We start from the raw sequence: 12,288 nt of genomic DNA, 5'->3' as shown, positions 1-12,288 counted from the left end.
AGACTTAACCTTTGAAAATATATACACGAAATGGTTGATTTCAAAAAGTTTGACCGCTGTCCCCCAACAACTTCGAAAGCGAACATTATGCTCTACCAGCAACCAATTGGAAGTGGAACCCAACAAGCCTTATGGTAGATTTTCTATTTTTACCATGTTTGAAGACAACAAAACCAAGAAAGGGAAAGAGGGAGGTTGGCTATAAGGATACCCCATACCATACCCTGTCAGAGCTATAATCTACCTCTGAATTATTATCCCTAAGAAGCAGAAGTGACATCCAAAAAAATCTGAATGGATCCACAAAATCAATGCGAATATTCCAACAGGTTTTGTAGCTTGATTTTATGACCTCATCAAGCTACAAATCCTACTTTTCCGGCTTAAGTTTTTGAGTTGGATATATAACTTCTACAAAAACGGGAAAAAAATAATGAAAGATGTTGATTTCCAATAGGAACAATTCACATCAACGTTTGAGAATGCTGTGTTGGTGTTTGGTTCAAATATTGAAGCCAGGACTATCTTGAATGACATGCATACTTAGGTTCATAAATATTAACTTCCAATCCACAAAACCAATAGAACATTATTACAAGGCAATCCATATTGTCCAGCTATTTGCAGCTTACAGTCATACACTACAATATTAAGGATTCAAATCATGGTAGGGCACATCCGCTCCATGCTCAAAAGATAACCTGAACACTAAAGAATAACTTACCATTAACAGCTTCACACGGCTTCAAAGTCGAAATTGGGGGTTTTCGCCAGAGTTTCCTTCGCCCAATAAAAAGCAATCCGTATTCATGCAGTACCCTGGAACCTGGTACCCGCAAAGGAAGCTCTGGTGGATGGCTTGAATTTAAGGCACAAACTAGAGAAATTGAAGGACTTGCGAATACATCTAAAGACTCAAAGAAAGCTTGTGTTGAGTTCCAATCCTCCTTTTTCTTAGCCGCTCGGCAATAATAAAAGCCAGCTCAAGAGATTGAGAAGCATTGAGCCTTGGGTCGCAATGGGTATGATAGCGTGAGCTGAGATCGTCAAAAGTCACAGTTCGGGAGCCACCAATGCATTCTGTCACATTCTGCCCTGTCATCTCAAGATGAATACCTCCGGGGTGGCTCCCTTCTTGCTCGTGCACATCAAAGAAGGCTCTAACCTCAGCCTGCCAATATAGGTAGTACAAAGACGATGCTTTAAAGATTTGAACTCATGCATGAATGAGGACGAGAAACTCCTTAACTTCTACATCCTAACGGACCACCAACTACCCAAATGATGTACTCGTCTGATTTTGAACAGTTTCTTACTCACAGAGATCTTGATTTTTACTTTCAAACAAATTTCAGCCAATGTGAAATACATGCGCCATTTACCAGAACTATGCGAGCAGTGCACACGATTGAATTGGCATCTCAAAGGCCAATGTCTGACCACTTATTCAATGATTCAACTTTTTACCGTCATCTGAAATGTCAATTTTTGGTCCTAACTAAGCTTGTTCCCCTGCCTAAACATGTTGGTTGGAGAATTCAGTCCAAATAAGTAAGAGATTTTGAACCACATGAAAACAAACTTCACCCATTTTACCTATCAAAAAAAAAAAAAAAAAATCACCCATTTTGCCCAAGAAATAGTTTTCAACATCATTTCATTGCAATTCTCCGTCTTTTACCTATATGTGCATCACTTCAAAATTCAATTCGTATTAAATATTAAGGACTCTATCCTACCTTGGGATATAGTTTAATTTCTTTCTTAGTGATTCCATTTACCTTCCAACAATAGTTGATCCCATCACATATGTATCATAAATGAAAATTTTCGTTTCACATGGTTGCTGGATGAATTAAAATTGCAACGAGGCAGGATATTGTTAGGTTAAAGCAAATCAAGGAAGTTGATAAAAAAAAAAAAAAACATGGGTGACAGAATTGTACCAAGATTGCATCAAAAGGCCGTGTTTTGAGTCCACAAGGTGCCTTTATAGTGTTTCCATGCATTGGATCACAAACCCAAGTCACAATATGTCCCGCACTACGAACAGCCCTAATCAGATGCGGCAGCTTGATTCGCATGTTCTCAGCACCCATTCTTGCAATTATAGTTATTCTTCCTGGCTTGTTAACGGGATTTAGGATGTCAATGAGATTAACTAGCTGATTGGGATCCATCTTATCGCTCACCTGCATCATTACATATACTTTAGCCACCACATACCAGCCACTAGAGGTATAAGATACCACCCAACATGCACTTAGCATAGTAAAGAGAAAAGCAAAATGTTTTGTAGATGAATTAAGTGCGATAAGTACTCAAAAGAAAGCAACTGCCATTAACAATAATCAACTCAAAGCTAGGATTAGCACATTCAGGGCTTGATCGTTTGGTATACCTTGCTTGTTTCGAAGCTACCGGAGTGCTTGTTGACGGTTAATGCAAGACAACAACTACAACAAGCAATTGGTAGCCATAACTTTTTGTTTATTCTGGAATTTTTGTCATCAGATATAGGCAGCAATAACCCATAAGCAAGTTACCTAAAGGGGCCCTTAGTGGAACACACAGGTAACAAGTACTGGACTATTTTCTAGTGAATGAGGGACTGACGTAGACGGGGTAACAAGTACTGGACAATTTTCTAGTGAATGAGGGACTGACGTAGACGGGGCACATGCGCAGGCACATGGAACGACCCAACCTGTTTTGTCTATTGGCAAAAAGAACAACCTTGCTTAATTCATCTGTTGACCTCTTACTACATTTGCAAAATGGAAACCAGTAAAACCTGATAAGATTTAAATAGAAAATATCTATTTTTTGATCTATTCTACTAATGAATATTTGTGAGGTTTCACAGGTCAGGAATATCACGAACAGTATGTGGCTTCTAAACAATTACTGGTAAAGATCTTTGGTCCAACCCATTCACTATCACCTACACCTAATTGTGAGCATGAAACAGATATGACCGTCTTCCTGTCCTGTCTATCTCCTTTGGTTTAGGCATTTCTGCTTCCAGTGGCTGAAGAGTTTCAAAGTTTGAGGTTTATTAGACATTAACCAGAAAGGAGAAAAAATGCATGTCACCACATCTTGGTGATAGGGACAATCCAGAATCTTAAAGATTGTCCAAATCTCATACATGAACAGCTTGCCAATACTTTACACACTAATTTGAGCGGTTGCATATATTGATGCCGTATCTACTAAAGTTCTCCTATGAAGTCATAGATTGATTGAACAAAATAAACTAAGTATACAAGCCTATATCACCGATGGGTGACGCAAAAACTAAAAGATAGAGTGACTCATTGCACATACCTTGATGCCAAGGGGATTGGCAACTCCTCGTAGAAACTCGACATGGGCACCGTCCAACTGTCGGGTACGCTCCCCAACCCATATGAAGTGAGCAGAGCAATCATAGAAAAGGCCAGAAGTCGAATCCTGTCTGGTAAGTGCTTGTTCATAAGGTAAAAGCAAGCATTCATGAGATGTCCAGAACTCAGTTGTGGTCATGATAGGGTGCTCAACTGTGAGTCCTGCTGCAGCCATGAATCCTAAGGCCTCATCAACCCTGTGAGCTAGTTCCTGATACCTGTTAAACCATAAAAAAATGTAAGATTGGTCGGAAAATGGGAAAAGACTTAAATTGAAGCTCCATCTAGCTTAATATGAGATTGAATGACCGCATAAGCCAACAAAAAAATATTCCAACCATTACAGCCTTTACAGGTAAAAGAACAAACAATAATCAAAGAAATCAAAATGGTTTAGAATTGATAAGACAAAATCAAATGAGACGAGTAAATATTCCAAATAATCCAACGGAAAGAACGCCTAGGAAGTTCTTGAACATGGGCAGGGAAATGCGAGAGTAAAATTTTGCTACATTGTCAAATTGAAATGTGGCCACATCATGAAAGCTCAGAAAAGGTATATACCTATCTCCTTGCTCGCTATTCTGTGCAAAGTCAAGATTCCAGTGGGTAACCCTCTGCATTGCAGCATACCCTCCGGTTGCAAAAGCTCTAAGAAGGTTTAGGGTCGCGGCAGATTGGCAATAAGCCCTTATCATCCTCTCTGGATCTGGAGTTCTCGACTTCTCATTGAAAGCATCACCATTTATGTTGTCCCCTTTGTAACTTGCCAACTTCACACCATTTATCTCCTCATATGGTGTAGATCTTGGTTTTGCAAATTGACCAGCCATTCTGCCCACCTACATTGCAAATTCCAGGATACCAAATCAATTAAATCAGTTCCAAAATATAATTATTCTGATTATTAACATATCACGCCTGTAATCTTTGGTGTTAGATACATGTCAGAACTTAATGTGGATGCACGTGACGGGTGTTAGAGAATTGTTCCACAATGGTAGATCACATTATAACATGAGGGATCTCTCCACTTATTTCCTATTGGTTTTGGATTAGATATAAAGTTTACACGTGCACATCATCTATTCTAATATATAAAGAGAGAGCATTCTTTGGTGTCACCCAATTTTGAGGCTGTGTGGACTTTTGAATAATCCAATACTACCCTCACCAAAATCACTTAATTCCATTTATCGGTCCTCTGTTTGATTTGTGGATTGTCTTTGACAAGTTCGATAAAATGCTTCAGTGAGTATGTTGACTACTAATGGACAACACTAGAGGTCGGGGCACACACGATTCCTGCGCAAGTCAGATTTGGACAATTAAAACTTGTGAAAAATCGATCAAACATTAAACGGGAAGCTATTGTGCAAATTTTGACAAAATCCGACTTGCACACGCGGCCCTGGCCTCTAGTTCAAAATAATTGAGTTGCACTACATAAATAAAACAACAATAACTTAATAAGCACAATGAGACTTGAAGTTTATCACCTTGATCACAGGCACTTGGCCACCAAACATAAGAACAACCCCCATCTGAAGCAAAACCCTGAAAGTATCCCTTATGTTATTAGCACTAAACTCCTTGAAACTCTCAGCGCAATCACCTCCTTGCAAAAGAAAAGCTTTCCCCATCGCCGCCTCCGCCAGCCGCTCCTCCAACGTCCTCGCCTCTCCGGCGAACACAATGGGAGGAAACGACTCGATGGTTTTGAGCACCGTTTCAAGATCATCTTCATTTGGGTACTCTGGAAGTTGCAAGGCCTTCTTCGATTTCCAGCTGTCTGGGCTCCACCGCCCTGGCGTCGCCATGGACGGCGGAGATGGAATTGGGGTGGTGGCGACAGGGGTTTTGGATGGCTGGTCGGCGTGGACTGCGGAGATGGGGTGGCGGGATTTTTTGGGGAGGAGACAGAAAGTGGGGTGGTGGGTTTGGGAAGAAGGGAAGGGTGGTTGGGATTGTAGGAGGGGTTTGGGAGAGAGTGATGTGGTGTTTGATAGAGCCATTGTTGGTTTTGAGAGAGAGAGAGAGAGGGTCTGGGTGAGGAGAAGAGTTATTAGATGGGTTTCTTTATATAAGCAAATTGGCCAGTAACGAAATTTCGAAACAGTGAAACACAACTTCGTACACAACTATAAACGGGATGGTTCATTGTATGTGAGGTTATATGCATCTAACGGTTATGAACACAATTGTATTATTGTGGGCGAGTGATGTGGTGTTTGATAGAGCCATTATTGGTTTTTTTTTGTGTGCATGAAAGAGAGTGAGGGAGACAGGGGAGGAGAAGAGTTACTCCTATCAAATGGGAACAATGATTGAGGAAAAAAGAACGTGCTTCATGCATAGAGAGAGAGTGAGAGAGTGAGAGTTGGATATTATGCCGCAGGGGTTAGTTTGGGACACAAAAACATGCATTTTCTTTTTCCGTCTCACCTACCAACCGTTACTGCTGGCGCTCGCGCCACCGTGTCTGGCACTTTCCATATGGTTGACGGTGGTGAGGTTGCAAATTGCTTTGCAAAAATTCACCCCTTTGTTCATTTTCGGTGAAAGTATACTCATTCCGTATCTCACTTTTATAATCGAAGCCGTTTAGTTTATCCAAATTCATTTTCTAAAAAACTCAGCTGAATCAAATATCGATAAGTGCTTCTTCATCTATGAATTTATTTATTTTCTTTAAAATTCTTGACCGAAAAATTGAAGTTTTAGATCAAACACTTACCAATCTCCTATTAAGATAAATTTTTGCATAGTCTCCTAACAAATGAATTTAGACAACATGAACGGTTCTGATTATGGTAGTGAAACACGGAATGAGCATACTCTCACGAGGGTAAACAAAATTGCTCTCGCTGGCTTTTGGTTGGAGTAATTATTCAATAATCTGAGAGTGCTGCCACATGATACTCTGAACCACTTTACAACCGCACGTTTCTGTGGGATCTACACATTTAATGGTAAACCCTACAAGAATGTGTGGTTATAAAATAATTCGGAGTAACAAATGGCAATTTTTCCCGAACTATTGTATAATTTTACAAACTAAACAACCAACATATCACGTGGCAATTTTTTGGGAAACTTCATTTCATTGTTTTCCTTATCATCTTTGGATATATTTGCCGCAATAAATGCACCTGCAATAATATCCTTTTAAATGAATCTCAGCAAAAAAAAAAACAGTTACCGTGAGGGAGGTGGTTATTTTATGCGGGCACAGAGGGTAGATACCGTTGATAAACAAGTTGAATGAGCCAGGCAATTGATTGTTGAAGTTTGGTTTAAAATTGTAAGGAGCTTCAAGAAAATATTCAAGATTAATTCGTTTACTAAAAATTCGATCTCAAACGAGCTCTAATTGAGCCAAACATAACCTCAATCTCGAGTTGTTTAAATTTTTTTATACATCATAAGTTGAACTAGCCGAGTAGTGATTCGTCCGAGCTTGATTGAAAAGGCAAACGAGTCTTAAGAAAATGTTAAAGGTTGATATACTTGTGCAATGAGCCGAATCAACCAATCTTGAATGATATTTTGACGAACGAACATGTACTCAAACTCGAGTGCTTGGTTTGTTTATCAGCGCCACAAAATCGTGGGTTGATGCGGACAAAACTTGAACCTATTCGAGGAAAAGGCTGGCTTCTACCAGTGGGCCGGATGGCCTCCGGTAGCAGTGGAGCCCAAAGTACTCAACACAACCTTTAATGGGCCTCGGCTCATCCTAATGGCAAAGACTAAGAACCCGTTCCAGAAAACAAATAAGAACTTATTTTTTGTTCAATAATAAGGATTGTTCCAAAAAAATAAGAAGGTGGTACTTATTTTTTCAGAATTTACATAGGTACCAATGGGCGCCGGGAAGGGAAATCATACCGACGGCCGCGCCAGGCCATCTCCGGCCATCGGACGGCCAATCCGAGCCGTCCAAAAATTCTAAAAAAAAAAATCGAGGGGGCCCTTCGCGGGAATTAACGACATCCAAGGTGTGTAGGATATTTGATCCGAGCACCCTTTTTCCGTGTAGGGTGCTTGATCATATATACACGAAAAAGGGATGCTCGGATCAAGCACCCTACACACCTCGGATGCCGTTGATTCCCGCGTTAGCCCCCTTGTTTGTTTTTTTTAGAATTTTTGGACTGCTCGGATCGGCCGTCCGGTGACCCGAGACGGCCCGGTGCGGCCGCCAGTACGATTTCCCTCCGCCGGCGCCCATTGAGATCATGTGTTTACGCAAATAATTTTCCTACTACTATGGATCTTATTTGATAGATCTCATTGAAATCTTTAATACGGTATTTTTCATTTACATTATTTTTGAGTTTGAAAATGTGAAAGGAATTTTTTATTTGAGTTTTGTGAAATGACCCTTCTTATTTTTAAATGAAAAATGACAAAATAAATACTTATTTTTTATTTAAGAAGATTTTCGGAACTGAGCCTAACATGCACAGGATATACCGTTGAACGGTTGAAGTATCCCTTGGAAGTATCGTATCTCTCTCTCTCTCTCCTAACTGCTCAGAACAAACCCAGTTGACCGTCCCTCTCCTGAGAAACAAAGAACCCTTAGAACCATGTCTTCAACACTGCGCATTCAAATCAAAACCCTAACCCACTGATTAAAACCACTTTCAATTTTCCAATTTGACAATGTCCCGCCTTTATTCCCACTTCATCTCTCTCAAATCCCCAAATTACCCCCTCTCATTACCCCCAAAACACTTCTCAAACCCTCTGCATTTCTGTGCCCTAAAACCCAAATCACCGAACCCTAGAAATTCCCTTTCTTGGAGTAATACCAGTAATACCCTCCATTGGCCTGTCAGAGCTTTCCAATCGGATATAACAGTACAGAAATCAGACGGTGCTGATAATGTTATAAATCTCGATTCTTTTCTCTCAATTGTTGAGATTCTATGCCTGGCTTCGTCGGCCGTGATTTCGGTTGGGTATGTTGTGGTTTCGAGCTCGAAAAAACTGATTTTCGAGTGGTTAGGGAATAGGGTTTTAGTGTGGCAATTTGTGCTGTTGGCGGGTGCGGTGGCGATTGGCGCGTCGATACGGAGGCGGCAGTGGAGGAGGGTGTGCGCGGGCGTGGCGAAGGTGGAGGGGGGTTCTGGTGTGGATTTTGTTGGGAGGATTGAGAAATTGGAGGAGGATCTTAGGAGTTCTGCTACTATCATTAGGGTTTTGTCGAGGCAGCTTGAGAAGTTGGGGATTCGATTTAGGGTTACAAGGAGGGCTTTGAAAGACCCTATTGCTGAGGTATTGTTGTCTTTTCCATTGTTCAGTCATTCTATTGTTGTTTTTCTTTGCATTATGTTGTAAAAAGGAACAATAAGAGATGAAAAACATCAACATTGATTAAGAACTCTGAGTGTTGGGAAATTAATTCTGTATTTGGCTGCAGGGATTAGAAATTGCATTGGAACAGTAAAACTTTGGAAGTGTAATTCCTGGGATTGGATTATCATAAAATCAAAAAACTACTCTTTGGTCCAGCTTCTGAATTCACGAGGGTTACGTGATGATTTCCCTCCCGAAACCCCTTTACTGTGATTAAGAACCATGCATGCCAGAATGGGCCTCCAATGCCAATCGCAAGCTTTTGAGCGGACTCTACATGTCCGTTTGGCATTTGGCAACACATTCCAGTTATTCCACCCATTGGTATTGGTAATTGAAGGCCACCTTAGTGGAAATTTGTCAAAATTGAGTTCTTGGGTCTTCGTGTTTGGGTTGTGTAATTCCTTGCTCAGTTGTTTGAGAAATTGGGAGCGCTAGCCTACGCTTGTTTGCATTCATCATCCATATGATGTCCTTGTCCTTGCCTGGTCTTCATACTGGTTAGGATTCTCTATCCTTCTCCTTGCCCTCATTGACTGCAATGAAGTTACAACCTCACTTCATAGATTTTCCGGGGATTATGAGATGGAATTTTCATGAGATTCATAATATTTTGCGACCCAATATGTTTGCAGTTTTGACTCGTACGTTTTGGAATTGATTGGTTTAGATTGTTCATATGGGTTAGTGCCTTTGGTGTAATGCAGCTAATACCCCTAGGATTGTCTGGGTCTGAGGGGCTTGGGTTAAAATTGAGCCGGAACCAATCAAGAAAGCAAAATCGACTGTTACAATCTCAGGGTTTGAGCCAAAGGGTCATGAAGTCACCAACACATTGGTTCTAATGCACGTTGTTGACGCAATGCCCAAGGAAATAGACTAGAAAGTACATACGGGCGTTTTAGCGTATGGAGCCCAGCTCATTATGTGACCTTATTGGAATTAAGGTCACACTTTGGTATCACTAAGTTCAAGGTATGAAGCCCTGCGGGTGAGACCAGCACTCGTGACCGATTGAGATGACTGCAAGTGAGCTAGATGGCTACAGCTCAGGGAGGGGTGGTAATTGGTATTGTAAGTTGAACATGTTTCATCAAATGGCCTTCCCAGGTTTATTAGCCCCCTCTCAACAAAAATAAGTATATGACTTACTTATGAATATAGTGGACTAAAAACAAAAATGAAAATAGGAAAAGATACACAACCATGTATATGGATTGACAATAACTTCCAAATGTTGGACATTCAGGCGTGAAGATAAACCATGTTCTAAGTTGGCTTATTGAATCCGGAAACCAAGAATTGAAGGAACAGTTCCTAAAGGCACGTTATATCTACTTATCAAAAAAGAAAAAAAGGGACATTAGATATACTTGTCAAGAAAGAAAAAGAGACCTTAGATATTGCTCCATTAGGTGATCAAACAAGAATGATGAGTAAGAGGACCTATATGTTACATGGAAGACTTGGACTTGAGATGATGTGACTTGTGGGTTAAAGGTACTTGTTGGAAATGACATGAGTATGGTTAGACTGCATTGAAGCTCCCATGATAAAAGGAAATGGAACTTTTAGCAGGTCGAGAAAATGGAGTTGGATTCTCATTGCTTTTTACATAACAATTGGGATCAGTCACTGTGCATGATTATTTAGGTGCGCTGACTTCGGGAAGAAGTTCTATTAGTTAGTACCTTATGTGCAAGTCTCTTGTTTTCTGTAGCTTCTAAAATTTTTCCCTTCTAAAGGCTGCAGCTTTGGCTCAAAAGAATTCAGAGGCCACTCGAGCATTAGCGGTGCAAGAAGACATTCTGGAAAAGGAGCTTTCTGAAATTCAAACGGTGCTGCTTGCAATGCAGGTAAATCTGACACCATGATTTTCGTTAGCTGTTCACTTCAGTTCATTCGTTTATTGTAGGAGCAAAATTATATTTTCTTAGCAGTTAGCACTGTTAAGTTGCAAAGAATTTCCTATTAGAGGTTCATGATAGAGGCACCAGTGTCAGACTAAGCTATGCCAACTTGCATTGCCAGAAATTATTGGAAGGTTTCAACAGTTTGGATTGAGCACTATGTCAGTCACCAGAATATGAGTGGGCGTTTAATACACAGGAAGACATTTGTTTGAATTAAGAAAAGAAAGAGAAATAGATGCTTCTATTATGACCTGACTTCGTAGTTTGTAGTTTGTAATTGTATAGTTGGGACAAGGGAGAATGTTATCCCTCTCTTGATCAATTTTTGAATTGGTTTGAGCTTTTCATTTCAAATGGTGGTGAATAGGGCCCTTTTGTTCTATGGCCTTTTTTTGTATATGGGCGGCATTCCCTTAATGGCTTCTTTCTAATATAATTATTTACTTAATCGGAAAAAAAAATGGACCTGACTTCAAATTTGTTTGTTCTCGAGTATTTTCTGTAGGAGCAGCAGCAAAAGCAGCTTGATCTGATTCTTGCAATTGCGAAGAGTGGAAATCTATTTGACAAAAAGCAGGTACCTGTTCAAAAGACGGAAGCAGTTGAAAAACGTCATTCAGCTGAGAAGGTGGTGAAACAGACGGGAACCCCCCAAATCCAAGCTTTGGCTTCACAAAAAGAAACCAACAAAGAAGCAGCATAGCCAGATCAAAAAATAAGGAAAAAGCATCAGCATATGATTTTGTTGTAGGGAATCCAAATGCTGTTTAATCATCTTCTTAGCTGCTGAAGGAAGAATAGTTGATCTTGTTTCATCTGAGGCGTTTGCATCTCAGCCATATTGTTGGAATCATCACCCCAGACGGATCAATACTTCTTTTGAGTCTCTGAAGTTTTCCTTATTATTGGGGCGAGTGTAAGACAGCGAAACGAAAAGAAAGGGAAGAGAGAATTTCAAAAGCTTTTTGTTGTCTCTGGCTATTGCTGAGAATTGTACCAATAAGAATGCCATTGTTGTTTGTAATTGTCGGTTTGTGGTACTTCTACATTAGTTGTACTGCAGAGGATTTGGCAGTGGTGAATTTGATGCAATGAGAGTGTGAGTTTGTGCAGCATTTTTAGGACTACAAAGCAGGGAACTAATTGGAAGGTCAATGAGCCTTGCAGTGGCATCATGGACTAATACCCTTTTTTTTTTTGGCACAAAAGGACTAATACCTGTCAATGATGAAGGGATAGAGCTGATCAAGCATTGTACACGCAATCATGTGTCTACCTGCAAATCTAGCTTTTCTTCCCTCTCTATTAAGGGATGCGCTTCGAGGACTCTTAACTTTCAAATCGTGCTTGCATCATGGACACTTATTTTCAGAATTGTGATTGCATCACAGAGTCTGTAAGTTTCAACAGGTACGAATTCTTTGTGAGCCACTATAAAACAGCCCAACCTTGCGGGTAAGGCTATATACCTCCATATTTCAGACTCTATGGGCGTGTTTGATAGGAGGTTTGGGAGGGGGGATTAGATTAATAATCCTATGGGGCTCCTAATATCTTGTTTGGTAAGGTTTTTGTGGATGGGACTAGTTATCCCATGGGATTGTTAATCCCCCCAAAAT

The 12,288-nt window shown here is 40.4% G+C and overlaps 2 protein-coding genes across 2 annotated transcripts; one reads left to right on the top strand and one right to left on the bottom strand.

Moving 5' to 3' along the window:
* Window positions 1-522: 522 nt before the first annotated feature.
* LOC131298230 (phospho-2-dehydro-3-deoxyheptonate aldolase 2, chloroplastic-like) lies at window positions 523-5,460 on the bottom strand. Its single transcript, XM_058323586.1, has 5 exons — window positions 4,889-5,460; window positions 3,954-4,231; window positions 3,331-3,607; window positions 1,947-2,192; window positions 523-1,171 (listed from the first exon to the last, which is right to left on the bottom strand). Exons 1-5 carry the CDS (start codon window positions 5,402-5,404, stop codon window positions 908-910), a joined length of 1,581 nt encoding a protein of 526 aa, XP_058179569.1. The 5' UTR covers window positions 5,405-5,460; the 3' UTR covers window positions 523-907.
* Window positions 5,461-7,853: 2,393 nt separating this feature from the next.
* On the top strand, window positions 7,854-11,784 carry LOC131298229 (uncharacterized). The gene is made up of 3 exons (XM_058323585.1): window positions 7,854-8,675; window positions 10,502-10,612; window positions 11,175-11,784. Exons 1-3 carry the CDS (start codon window positions 8,061-8,063, stop codon window positions 11,370-11,372), a joined length of 924 nt encoding a protein of 307 aa, XP_058179568.1. The 5' UTR covers window positions 7,854-8,060; the 3' UTR covers window positions 11,373-11,784.
* The last annotated feature ends 504 nt before the right edge of the window (window positions 11,785-12,288 follow it).

This window comes from Rhododendron vialii, chromosome 8a, assembly GCF_030253575.1.
Source record: "Rhododendron vialii isolate Sample 1 chromosome 8a, ASM3025357v1".
NCBI lineage: Eukaryota > Viridiplantae > Streptophyta > Magnoliopsida > Ericales > Ericaceae > Rhododendron > Rhododendron vialii.
This window is presented reverse-complemented; position numbering and strand designations above follow the sequence as displayed.